At 33.9% G+C, this 12945-nt stretch overlaps 1 protein-coding gene across 1 annotated transcript in view; it reads right to left on the bottom strand.

Moving 5' to 3' along the window:
• NETO1 (neuropilin and tolloid like 1) overlaps positions 1-12945 on the bottom strand; it is a 68797-nt gene that overhangs the window by 43143 nt on the left and 12709 nt on the right. The window contains exon 4 of the mRNA XM_075084585.1: positions 10556-10804. Within this exon, the coding sequence (XP_074940686.1) occupies positions 10556-10804 (249 nt within the window). The remainder of the gene's footprint in view (positions 1-10555; positions 10805-12945) is intronic.

The following is a 12945-nucleotide window of genomic DNA, read 5'->3' as shown; positions in this document are numbered from 1 at the left end:
AACAAACTCCTTAAATTTGAATCTTCCTATATCCAGTTCTTTTGCTTAAACAATTGTTTATTGCAGCAAATGTCTCAACACCTAAATGTCTTTATGTTTGCTCCTAAATTAATTGAGAAAATAAATGAACAGAGAATGTAGGCACTTTTAAATGTCTGCAGATTGCTGAACAAATGTGTGAGCAGAGTAAATAAACCAGTGATAAACAGTCATAGCTGGCAACAACATACAGGATGGAAGACAACCACCGTCTTTGGAAGATTTGCAGCTGAGCTAACTCAGGCTCGAGAGATCTGAGTTTCTTCATTATTGGAAAGGCACGTGATAAAGGCAACTACTCTGTCCTGACTTCTACCAAGTTCTAAAATCAGCTAGAGTGAGGAGATGGGATTTTGCAGAAAGAGGAAGATACTGAAGATCATCTTGGCTTTCCCTAGATACCTCTTGTTTGTGGAGATTTTGTCTAGGAGCTTAACTTCCAATTTCAGAGAAATTAACACGTGATAACACAAAAAATCACAGGCCTCTCTTCCTAACAATAAATAATTTTCTCTTTCAAAAAAATTATCCTTATGTACTGCTCAATTTTTATTTTAAAAAGTTCATTTGGCAACAGATGCACTACCACAAGTTTATGTAGTGAGAATGTAGTAAAAAGTCTACTGGAAACTTTATTTTATGTTTAAAGTTCAAAATCCAAGGAGTGGAACAGGTACTCGTTGCAAATGTTTGCGGAACTAATATCACTTCATTTTACAAACTGTAAACCTGATTGACAAACTGAGTTGGACCTAAAAACTTATCTGAATGAATTAAATTCTAAGCATGGCTGAAGAAAATGATGCGTGTTTGCATACAGAAAATAATTTATTTTCAGATGATTCCAAGGAGTTTTTTTAGGGACAAGGTTATCTACTGGAAGAGTAGCACAGGAAGACATCACTAATCATGATGTTCTAACTCCAACAAAAACTCAACCTACTGTAACAGAATATGAAAACAAGTGAGAACTGGGAGTTACTGAACAAGTTGAGCCTACCTAAAGCTATACTAGTGTGATATTGATCAAATAGACAAACACTGAACTGATATATATCTAACACATAATTTGTGTAAAGGTAGAAAACTAGTTTTTAATTCCTGAGAAGAGATGAAGAAATAATAGTTCAGTCCCCCAAAATAAACAAATATTTCATTTTGACTTGGTTCAATAGATGAAAAGGTAGAGGACAGTAATTAAATGTACTTACCTTTAAGTAAGTACCTAAGCCTAGAGATTGCCCAGATCTAGGCACATGCTTAAATGTAGACTTCCTGAAGTTCTCTGCTAATTTGGTACTAAATTTAGTGGCTAGTCAGTGCAACATTTGAGTAGAGTAAGCTTAAGCAACTCTTCTTTGGAATTATCCTTGGGCATATCAGAAAGTAATTTCAGAGATTTTTGATGGATTACAGTGTTAAATTATAGTAGCTGTTATTCTTATTTGGCCTGAAAGCTTTTGTGAAATGAACAGGTTTTGCAGAGAAAAAAATAAGACACCTAGCATTTGGACTTGCCACAATAAAAGATGTGTGCAAATTGAAAATATCTACACATTGAACATAAACTGAACAAAAATGATTTATTGGCTTTCCCAAACAAAAGAAAAACATTAGCTGTGCTAGTGGCATTCTGCATGAAAAGATGATTTCAAAGATTCATGGGAATTAAAATTATGTGACAACTTTTTTATATTTCAAAGCTAACTAATAAAATGCCTAAAGATACAGTGTAAATTACATTATTTGACGTTATAGAAGCAGACCACAGGAGGCTAGCAAATTCTGAATCTTTAAATAGGGATGTTAGACACTGTGGCATCCTGTATTTGGTGACTGAAAATTTTGTCAGCTTTACCCCATTGACCAGAAGAATGTTCTGCTTATGAGATTTTAAAGGTATATCTCCACATACTGTGAATAAATATTATAAGGAAAAAAAACCCTTCAATCTACTCAGCGTTCACAAACATTATACAACACTCACAATAAGCAGGTGACACTTGCATGAACCCATTATTACCTTTATATACCTCTTCACTATAGATTTTCATATTTTAAAGTTTGGATTCTTTTAAGATTGGACTTAAAACATTCAGCTTCTCACTTCCTCAATTTGTCATGATCATTTTTGGGATAACATACCCGCATTCATTCTTTACATAACATCTGTTAACCTTACTGATATGAGGTTCGTTCATAACTCCCTAGTGTACATATAAGGTAAAGGTATATATGTTAAAAAGAACTTGTCAGTAGCTTGAGGTAGGTTATAATTGTACAGAGAGAGGGTGAAACAGAGAAAGGGAAAAAACAGATAAGAGTAAATCTGGGTGTTCAGAGGCTTGATTCAAGCTCTTGCTTTTCCGCCAGGTTTGTGTCTAACAATACATATATTGGCTAGAATTAGGCATAGAGATGACATCTACCTCTCACAGAAATCTTTTTATTTCTGCTCCTCACATGGAAAGGACTATGCATGATAGTATTTCTCTACTCCATGAGAGCAGTATGATGTTAAAGATTTCAGGCTCTTTGATATTACATAAGAGAGAAAGAGAAGACAGATCAAAGGCATGGATACTGTAATGGGCCAGCTAAAAGTTTATTTACAAAATAGTTGGAACAAAATTTCTATCAAAGTTGAAGGAAATGTGATCTTACTTTTGGACCTGAGCAGCAAAGAAGCTCAGATATGATAGCTGAGGTTAAAGAATTACACAGTCTGCATTTCTCAGCAGACAGTAATCAAGTCAACATTGGTCATAGCCATCAATATCAAAAGATATATTAAGATGACAACATACACCTACTAGAACTACAAATATACAAAAAAAACAATATTCACTAACATTCACCTCAGTACTGGTAAGCAAAAGAGACTCTCTAGACTGACCTCTTCACAAAAAAATATGAATATTACGCTCAGGAAATGAACCAATGCTAAAGAGCTGATCAGTATACACAACAAAGGCTGAGAGAGGATATATTTTGAATTTGACACATTTACTAATTTACTAACCATTGCATACTGCAAAAATACTTAGTTCTAGAAACAGAAACGTGACTGACTTTTCCAAAGATTACAGTGTGCGGGATCAGAGCTACTAATTATTGGGCTAGAACTCTTTTTATTAGTTACAGAGGACTGTGAGCTTTCTAACAAGGGTTTGCATGCATTACTTTAAGGAGAATTAGCTAGAAGCAGTATTCAAAGAGTACAAACTCTTTTAAAGAAAGCTAAATATGACAATAAAGATCCTTCCTTATTGCTGTTAGAATTGAGAAATACTTAATTAAATGAACAGACGATAACAAAAAATCAATAACCAGAGTTACCTGAACTTTTGCAAATACCAAATTAACAAATATGACTGAAAACAAGCGATATAAATATGATTTTGTATCTAACATAAAAGCATTATTTTCTATACAGACAGTTAAAGAATCAGACCACTTTGCAACTCTGGCTAGAATAAAAAATAGTCTCTCTGCCTAACAGAAGGGCCACAGTCATGCTGATTAGACAAAAGCACTGAGGTGATTGTCAAGATTTATTAGCTACACCCGTAACACCTCAGAAACCTGTAGATACAATACATAAAGATAAAAATTCAACGGCTTAAGGAATGGATAAGTAAAGAAAAAGAATAACTTCAATGTCAGCAGAATCCCTGCAGACATCCACAGCGGCCAAGGTCACTAAGAGAAACTATTACAGACAACAGTGTTGCCAGGATGAGGCCACAACACAATCAGCCAGAAGTGCATCCCAGTAAGAGCTATTAGAAAATCTGCCAGATAAGGAAGTCAGATGATCTGGAACAACTTTGAAGAGTATTCAAAAATTCCTTACTCATTACACATGAGGCATGAAGTTTCTAATTTTTTCTCTGAAGAAATAGGCGTTAAAATGTTTGAATGAGAACTACTAAGTAAGATACCTAACAACAGGTTTTGGAGGTGCTATTCTGAATATGCTTATTAGCAGTGAAAATTCTCATTGTAAACAAACTGTTTCTAAACACTTGTGAAAGATGACTACCCAGGTTTTCTGGTCGGTACAAATTCCATATTATCTTCCCTGATCCAAGTGCTTCACAAACATTAGCAAAATCAAGAGTTAATAGGGAAAGGTAACACCCAGGGCTTACTGGTTATTTCCACATTTTTCAAGCATTTAAAGCAAAGGGTAATCACTCTATATCAGGCCTAAGGTTAAGCTAACTCAGTATAGTATTTCCATAAAGCCAAAACCATATCCTTAGGGGAAAGAGCACAAGAAGAGGACCATATTTAAGGAGAATCCTCTCCTGCCTCTAAGATTTAGTTTCAATTGTTCTGTAACAAGTAATAATATAAACTATTCTAAGAATGATGACAATGGTTTTGTAAAAATACAGTTTAATCTAAAAATGTTGGTTTTCTAGAATTATTTTTGAATGCACATCTAAGCTTGCTAAAGGTTTCTCCCAGATGCTTCTGAAAAGACAGACTCTTTGTCAGACAAATGTGGTTCCTCTGTAAATAATGTTTCGCAGTGCAACACCATAATCACCTTTATAGGTGAGATCACCTATGTATCAAGAAAGGTATTTCCTGTGGAGGTAGAAAATAATTATTTGTACCTGCATTGCATTACTATATCCTAGTAAAGCTCCTCTAGAAATCTGTGTTCAGCTTGTTGTGGAATGGATACAGAGCAGAGTTTGTTAGAGGAGGGGTGGTACTGATAGCAGAGGGAACAAAGAGCCTATGGCATAAAAAGACAGTACAAGGATTTGGCTTGTGTAGACAAGCAGACTAACATCTTAAAAAAGAGATGACTGCCATCTCTAAGCTCATGATGCAGTGGCATATAGTCCTAGTGAGAAAAGAAGTTTCAGAGCTAACAAGTAACATCAGTATAAGAAGACAGACATAAGCTGACTATGAATAATTTTCAGCAAGAAATCAAAAGAACATGCCTAATAATTTGGATCTTGGAACAGGTCTTCCATTAAAATGTCTGAAGCAGAAAATACCAAAATAAAATTAACACTACAAGTCTATAAAGATCTATCAATAGAGGGATATGAATTTAAATGTTTATGACATGAGCTGGAAACTTACTGCTTGCAGTTCCCCTGTGGGAGACAATACTACATGACTTGGAAAGCCCCTTCACTCCGGTATTCATACGCAGTCAATACAAATGCAACTCTAATATCCCTAGTTAATGCAGCTTTTGGGTTTTTTCATTCTTCCAATGTTAGAATACTTAAAACTATAACTTATATTTCTATTACTCTTATTTTTACAGCAAAGCTCAACAGGGCAGTAGCTTAAGTGTTCAACTTCGTTCTATCTGTATTAAGATACACCAAGCATGCAGGGATTTCTAAATCAGGAAGTTCTGTAGTTGCCTTTTGGGTACTGTAGAAAGAAAACTGTAAGTATGTGATAACAAGAGGTAATATGTGACCTGAGAATCCCATGAGATCTTTTAGATACTCATTTGCTCCACATAAGGATTTATTTTTCACTTGAAATTTAAAATAAACATATTGTCTCATTACAATCTCACATTTATAGTACTGAAATACTCTGGGCCTATTCCTACAGTTCCTGTAAGTTAACAACACAACACAAATCAAATTCCCTTGAAAACATAAAATTTATATAGCTGATCAGGATTTTCAATGTAACATGCAAATGCATCATCCTAGATGTTACAGTGAAATTCCTTATCGTTCACAAGACCAGATACCCTAACACCTTGTAAACAGCAATGAAGTGCCTGACTGTCGTGCACTTGTATGAACACACTAAAAGTTCGTAACTCAAGGAAGCTGCTTATAACAGGTAGGAGTGCTGAGGGCTGGAAAGCTCAATAAATGAAACAAATTCATGATTCCTTTTTTTTATTTTTTTTTAAACATCATGAGGTTCTGGCTCAAAAGGTTAAATGAAGAGTTATAATAAGTAATTTCTCATAATTACAAACCAGCTCTGATCCCAAAGGAAAAAGATTGACTCATTCAAAGTCACTTGGTTCTGACATTGTTTATTGTTTCTTTAAAAATTGAACTGGATTACAAGTTGGTTAAAAGTTGTTGTCACTGCTGATGTTAACCTAGAAGCACCCAGCGGAAGTTCAGAAGTGAAGAAGAAAATAAATAAACAAATAAATAAAAGCAAGTAAGCAAGCTCCCACAAGTGTTCAGCCATCCCAGATGCCTGGGAAATACCCCTTCCTTAAATACACACAAGGCAGGACATTAAATGACAAAATGATTCGACAATATCTTATCTAAGTTCTTTAGAACTGTGTTTTAATTTAATAAAATCACATTAAAGTTTTCATCAGTCCTAAAATATGGAAATTTCCCAATCAGAAAGAATTTGGGTTGTTTTTTTTTTCCTCAAGATAGATGATGTCATTATTCTATTACTCTGACATTCTACAGCTACTTGTACCACTGCAATGAGGATGTAAAATTACTGTTATTCTCATTAGACAGTGTTTTATACTCCACTTTTTGGGACATAAAAGTACCAAGCTTTTTTTCTTTTTTCCATTATCAGGCAGTTGAACAGAAAACGGTACTGACTGACCTTTATGTTAATGAGGCTAAATAAAAACACAGATGGCTTCTACTAAGTGAAGGAACTGAAAGTAATGATGTGCTATCTTAAGCCACTGTCCTGCAAAATCAGGGACTAGGATAAACAGAAATCTGATTATTCTAGATGAGTAAGAAAGCTCAAATAAACATATCCTGTCTCTGTATGAATCCTTGTCTACACTAAAAAAATGACCAATTTTAAAGAACTGTTGTCAAGAATAAGTCACCTTGAAGTAATACTTGAATTTTGCTACACAAAACACTGATTGAACACCATTTCAGAAAATGTTCTTGAGACAAAACTTTTTAGGAAAAATGAGGGTAACAGATTGAGTCCAAGGATGTAGAGATGTAAAATGAAATTTCAGGTGTAGGGCTTTCAGTGGCCCAAGAAATAACAAAACAAGAGATAGAAAGAATTATCATGTGACTTGTCTTGTGTGTCTTTTCCTAATCAATCATATTTGCATTCAAAATGAACCAGAGCAACCTGAAAATATTCTAGTTTGACATGCTATTTCTTTTATACATGAGATTTGCAGAAAAAAAAACAACAAAATGCTTGTATACATTTACGAAGGTTTCATAGGTTCAGATAGTTCCGTTTAGAAATTATTACCGTTAATCAGCATTTAACAATAAAATTAAAATTAAAATAGTACATAAAGGGTAAATATGTTTTGTTTTGCTTATAAACTCTCATGTATACAAAATGGTTGAAAATTTAATTTACATCCCAATTGCTTCTGGTTCTTACTGGTATTCAGCTGTAATAATATAAAACAACAACTTCTTCCCTTAACCCAGAGTTTTGACATTTAATAGTTGATCCTTATACCATGTATATGGCTTCATTCAACCACATCTTGCTTAACCCTATAATTTATAAAATCAAAAAAGAACACCTAAATTATCCTCTTAATAAGGAACTTCTTTGCAAAATTTTCAGTAGTTTTACCTACTGGTATGTAGGTGTGTTTTTGTTGGTTTTGTGTGCAGTTCTGGATTTGCCATTAAAGTTGTTTCTTCTGCTAGATGTCACTTTTAAGAGTGCTGAAAAGTGCTCTGAAAAAAAATATCTATTTAAATGGAACAGAATTTATGGCAAAGAATTATGTTTGTTTCAAGATGCCTGAAACCCCAGCCTGTTGAGAGGCTGTTGAAACTCCACTGGACTTTTGCATCAGTGGATGGAGTTCCAACCATTTCAATACCAAGGAGCCAAATAAATTATTAAAAAGAGAAGTTAGAGTAATTGCGAAGTATTAGTTTATTCCTTAAGATTGCTTTATATAATTTCCTTTTTTTTTTGGACTTACTCCAAACTAGTTTTAAAATGCCTCAGGTGACAGGGCTCTTTCCATTTGCATTGACTAATAGATCCTCATTGGAACATTTTTCCTGATACCTTAATTGATCTTTTTTTCAACTTCATCCAGTTAGCTGGTTTTGTACACCCTGGAGACATAGTAAATAATTTCTTTCCCTGCTTCTCCAGGTACCATTCTAGTAATAATAAATCGTTGCAGCTTCAATTTAGTCAAATTTACTTAATTATTTTAAATCTTGCCACTCAGCCACACAGTCAACATCATGTTTCTTGTCTTTATCAGCAAACTAGAGCCTCCATCAAGATAACAAATGCAAAAGTGGCAGCCAAGGAACGTTTCAAGGGTGAGCGGGGACCACACAGATGGGAAACATCAAAGATTGCTGGTACTAAAGAAGTAGCTCTGTTGCACTTGTCACTGGGTTGGAGAAAGCCTCCTATGCAGGCTGTAGTTAGGCAGAGTGTGCTGCTTGCTCCCAGTGAGATGGGTGCAACAAACTCTATGTCCCCTGAGTGTTTAGCTGCTCTGGACACCAACAGTTTCCAAATGAGTATTTTATTTGGAAATCATTTTCTTGATGTTCTTTAAAGAGAGGTTAGCTGAAAACTTTCTTCTGATCTCTCTTTTGTTTGTAGTTTAATTTCATAAGTTGTCACTACCCTAGATGGACCTAGATGGTTTAGGTGATAAATTCTGGAGGCAATTCCTCTCTATGCTACTCTTTTATACACTTTTGAAATCCATCAGTCTTTTTGATGAGTTGACAGTAACCCCTCCCACTGCAAACATTTGGACAACAAATCTCAAAACGTCAAGCCTTATCCAAGCCTATATAATAAAGGACAGGTCAAGTAATCATGAGGAATGAGAGCTGCTTCCTGTTACTGGTGATCAAGGAGGCAGTGTTATTTTGCACTTGTCAGATTAATCACGTTCTCATTTTGGCCAACATTCCTATCATTTGCAGAGCTCCCTACTGAAATCTATGGAGGAAAAAAAAAAAAACAAAAAGAAAAAAGGAAAGAAAAAGAAAAAAGCTGTTCCATCTGAAGTCTGGTATAATTTATGCTGCTATAGCAATTTACCAGCATTGATCTCTGTGTAGAAAGCCACCTTATATCAGTAGAAAGGGAACGAGGATAAAACATGGTTCATGAAATTGTTTTTCACTTGAGAGTTTTTTAGACAGGCTAAGCTGCAGATTGTTCTATGAACATCTTTTCATATGTAATGAAAAACCCTTTGAAACAAGAAGGACATGAAATCTAAAGCAAAGAACATTTGGTGGAGGTGGGGAGGAAAATTGCAAAAGCCCAGAGAGCCATAGCAAATGAGAGATCAAAATTTAACTCACTTTTCAGAGAGAAGTATGTCTGGATATAGTGAAATTTCATCCTTTGTCTTTGCATTTACAATAGATACATATATCTGGCTGTCAGGTTATTGGCTACAGAAATTTTGTGTTCTGTTGCTGTTTGAATCTTCTAAATATGTTTGCCCTCTGGAAGACAGTGCCTTTGACTTAAAAGAAAATGGAACTTTGCTGGGTAATTTTATAACTATTTTTCTTGCATTAAGGAGAGAAAACTGCATAGAGGAACATTAACTAGTCCTGCTATATTCTATGATGCTACTAGAATAATTAAGCAAGTAGGATGTGGGGCCTTTTAATTTTAGCAGATATTCTAAAGACTATTGTTCCACCTAATACAACAATTTAGCTGAAACAATACTGACATAATTGACAAAATTACATAATAATTACAGTGCTTTAGAGTGAGCTATATTAAGATATGACTCATCACTCAATACATAAGAAGGTACAGAACTACGTCAAATCCAGCAGTGCAGTGCAGTATAGTGTAGTTGCAGCCAAAAAATGAAATTTTAAATCAGCAATCTTTTGTTAATACTTGGGGGGATGCGGGGAATTAATGGAAAGTATGACTATGAATTTTGTTTGAATTTAATAAAATAAATTTAAAAAGTGACAAGAAATAATTGTACAATTACAATTAAGATTTATACCTTTTTTAGAAAAATATTTATTACATTTTACTATTTGAACCTCACATTTCCTCTGGCAATACTTTTAATAGTTTGCTTTATTGAAAATGGAGATCTATTCCACTCCTCAGTTGGGCAAATGATTGGTGAAGTGGAAAAGCAATGATGGAATTTTCTGAGAGAATTACATTTTTTTATTAGAATACTTTATCAATGATCATTTTGAAAGAAAAGCTGCACAGTGTAACAATAAAGCATAAAACACATAACATCCCATGAAATATTTTGAATGATTTTCTATAATAGAATATGATTGAAAGCAATATTTTAAAAACTGCAGAGGCTGGATGTATGCCTCTTGGACAAAAATGTATTGAAAATTTCTTCCTTGAATAAGCCTTACTTCGTATGCAGAAGATATGTATACCTTCTATGCTTTTTCTATCTGCTAATACTTTCCTTGACAATAAACAGCCCCAGTTAAAGAGATTATTCAACAGCACAATTATACATCACTAGCAAAGTTACTATGCTAAGCTTTTTCTATCAAAAAGTGTGGTTTGTACTTACCAGGTGTAAAATTATACCGAGCAGAAAACCCGATAGATTCCAGCTCACCATCAGCAAAAAATTTAATCCATAGAAATCTGCCACTGGATTTTATCATAGGTGGATTTTGTTGTCCACAGAAACGTCCAATGATTGGGGAAAAGCCAAAAGGTCCATCTCGTACTTCAATATGGTCAAATTTACACTCCCAAGAAGGCTCTATGGAATATTTTTCATCAAAGTGTAGTTCAATGCATTGTCTAGGGGCAGCTAGGGATGAAAAGAAAATTATTTTATTATTTTTTAAACCAAGACCCTTCAAACGTAAACAAGATTAAAGAAAATCAAATATATCCATTTTGTATGCATCTTAACATTTTGCCTAAAAACTTGTTTGAGAATTAATACATCTATATTTTTATAGATTTTACACTATCAGTTTACTTGTCTATTTCTGTCTATTAAAAAAAGTGCTCATGACAGCAGCTCTTAGCAAAGCTAAGAGATATATCTATGATGTAACGCAAAATACAGTTTAGGAACAATTGGTTCAAATACAAGATTTTTCTAAGAAACTTATGCATCTGGAAAAACAGTGTTTCTTATCTTTGGGGTGGAGGGAATGTTAATCAGAACACCTTTTTCCTTAATGCTCACAAAGGTAAAGAAAAAACTGATCAGAACTGTGCTACAGTAAGAAGGACAAATTCTGTTCCTATATGTATTGCAGTCAATGACAAGCTTGAGTGTAATTGCTTATACTCAAAATTACTTATCATCTCATTTGAAATATAAGGACAAATTTTCACTTGTAAAACTAGACAAGGATGAGACAAAATTAACATCTAACTAAAGACAAAACAATATTCTACTGAAAACCTTGAAGAAACTTTATAATGGTCACTTAATAAGACATCTTTATTCATACATACTAAGGCTAGTAGCAGTCAGAATGATATGTAAAATAAATATTCCCTGTCATCTGCTCTATAAAGCAAAATACTGGTTGAACCATAGTATTTTCTTAAAAGGAGAAAAAAAAATCATGGTTTTGTCTACAAGTTTTAACAGATCCAGCACCCCTGGGGTGCGCTGTTCCTACACTTAATCCTGTCCATAGTAAAAACTGTATGCCTTCAGTGTCTAGATCATGATGCGACATAACCTTTTGCTGACAATGCCTTCTGCTAAGACAAGGCTTTGCTAGGTCACTGCCTGCTATGCCTCTCATGGGATCATGTCCTGTACTTTACACATATTAGAGGAGGTTGAAATTGTTATGAACTTCGCCTGAGTTACCATTCTTTTCACATGAAAACATGCAAGATCAAACCCCAAGCCAAGTGCATAAGCTTAATATGGAAACTGCTGCCACTCCAGCAGTCAGTATCCTTCCATTTCTTTTCTCAGGAATAATAGGAAAACTATCAGTGTGACCAGAACCTAGATCTTGTATGTATTTTGAAATGTTTTAAATTGAAGATTTCGGGATGAGCTCATTACTCGTATAAGAAGGGACACTATTTAAAATGAACTAAATAAGAAGACATTAGAAAAATCTTATAATCTTTACATAAGAGCACACAGTCAGACCCCATTTACAACTATGTCATGTGAATAAACACAGCCTCATTTTATAAGCATTGAAGAAGTAAGTTAATAAAACATTATTTGAGAAGAAAGATTATTTTAATAGCTTTACTTTCAACGTTAATATAATTGGGTGACTGTTATTTATTGAAATATTTAATTCAACATAAGAAAGAAACCTTATCTACTGTTCTCTATTTGAATAATTTCTCATTTAGGGAAGTACTTACTATTGGCTTGTTATTCATACCAATTTACAGGAAATTTGTGATTTTTGTGCCGATACAAGTTCAATAGCAAAATCAAAACCTATAACTTTACATATAGTTGCATCAAATTCATAGTCCATGGAAATGAATCTACTTTGAAAGTATAAAAAAAACCTTAAAAATATAAAATCAGATAATAAAGCTTGTAAAGAAAATCTCATTAATGCTACCTTAGCAAGGTTTGAAGACAAAAGTAGAGCTTTCAGATTATAGTAAAAGACTGAATAACTGGAAGACATCATTGATTAATTTTAATCAGCTGTTTCTACCCTTGACTTCACACATTTATAACAACTATTGATTTAAATTTAACTAAGCAATACTAGGATAGAAGAGAGCAATCAGCACCTTTCACTCTGGGATTATATTTTGTATGCTCTTTTTCCATTTAAGAAGATTTGTTGAGAACTACTCATCATTCACCTAGGGCCTATAGAGTCAGGTATCAGAAACTCCATCCTGACAACGCTTTAGATAATCTTAAGAATGCTCATTAAGGCTTGAAAACTTTATATACTGACTATTCAAATATGCTATTAACTTACCTAAAGC

Source organism: Phalacrocorax aristotelis, chromosome 2 (assembly GCF_949628215.1).
Source record: "Phalacrocorax aristotelis chromosome 2, bGulAri2.1, whole genome shotgun sequence".
Classification (NCBI taxonomy): domain Eukaryota; kingdom Metazoa; phylum Chordata; class Aves; order Suliformes; family Phalacrocoracidae; genus Phalacrocorax; species Phalacrocorax aristotelis.
The sequence above is the reverse complement of the archived record's forward strand: the minus strand, read 5'-3'. Positions and strand labels throughout refer to the sequence as shown.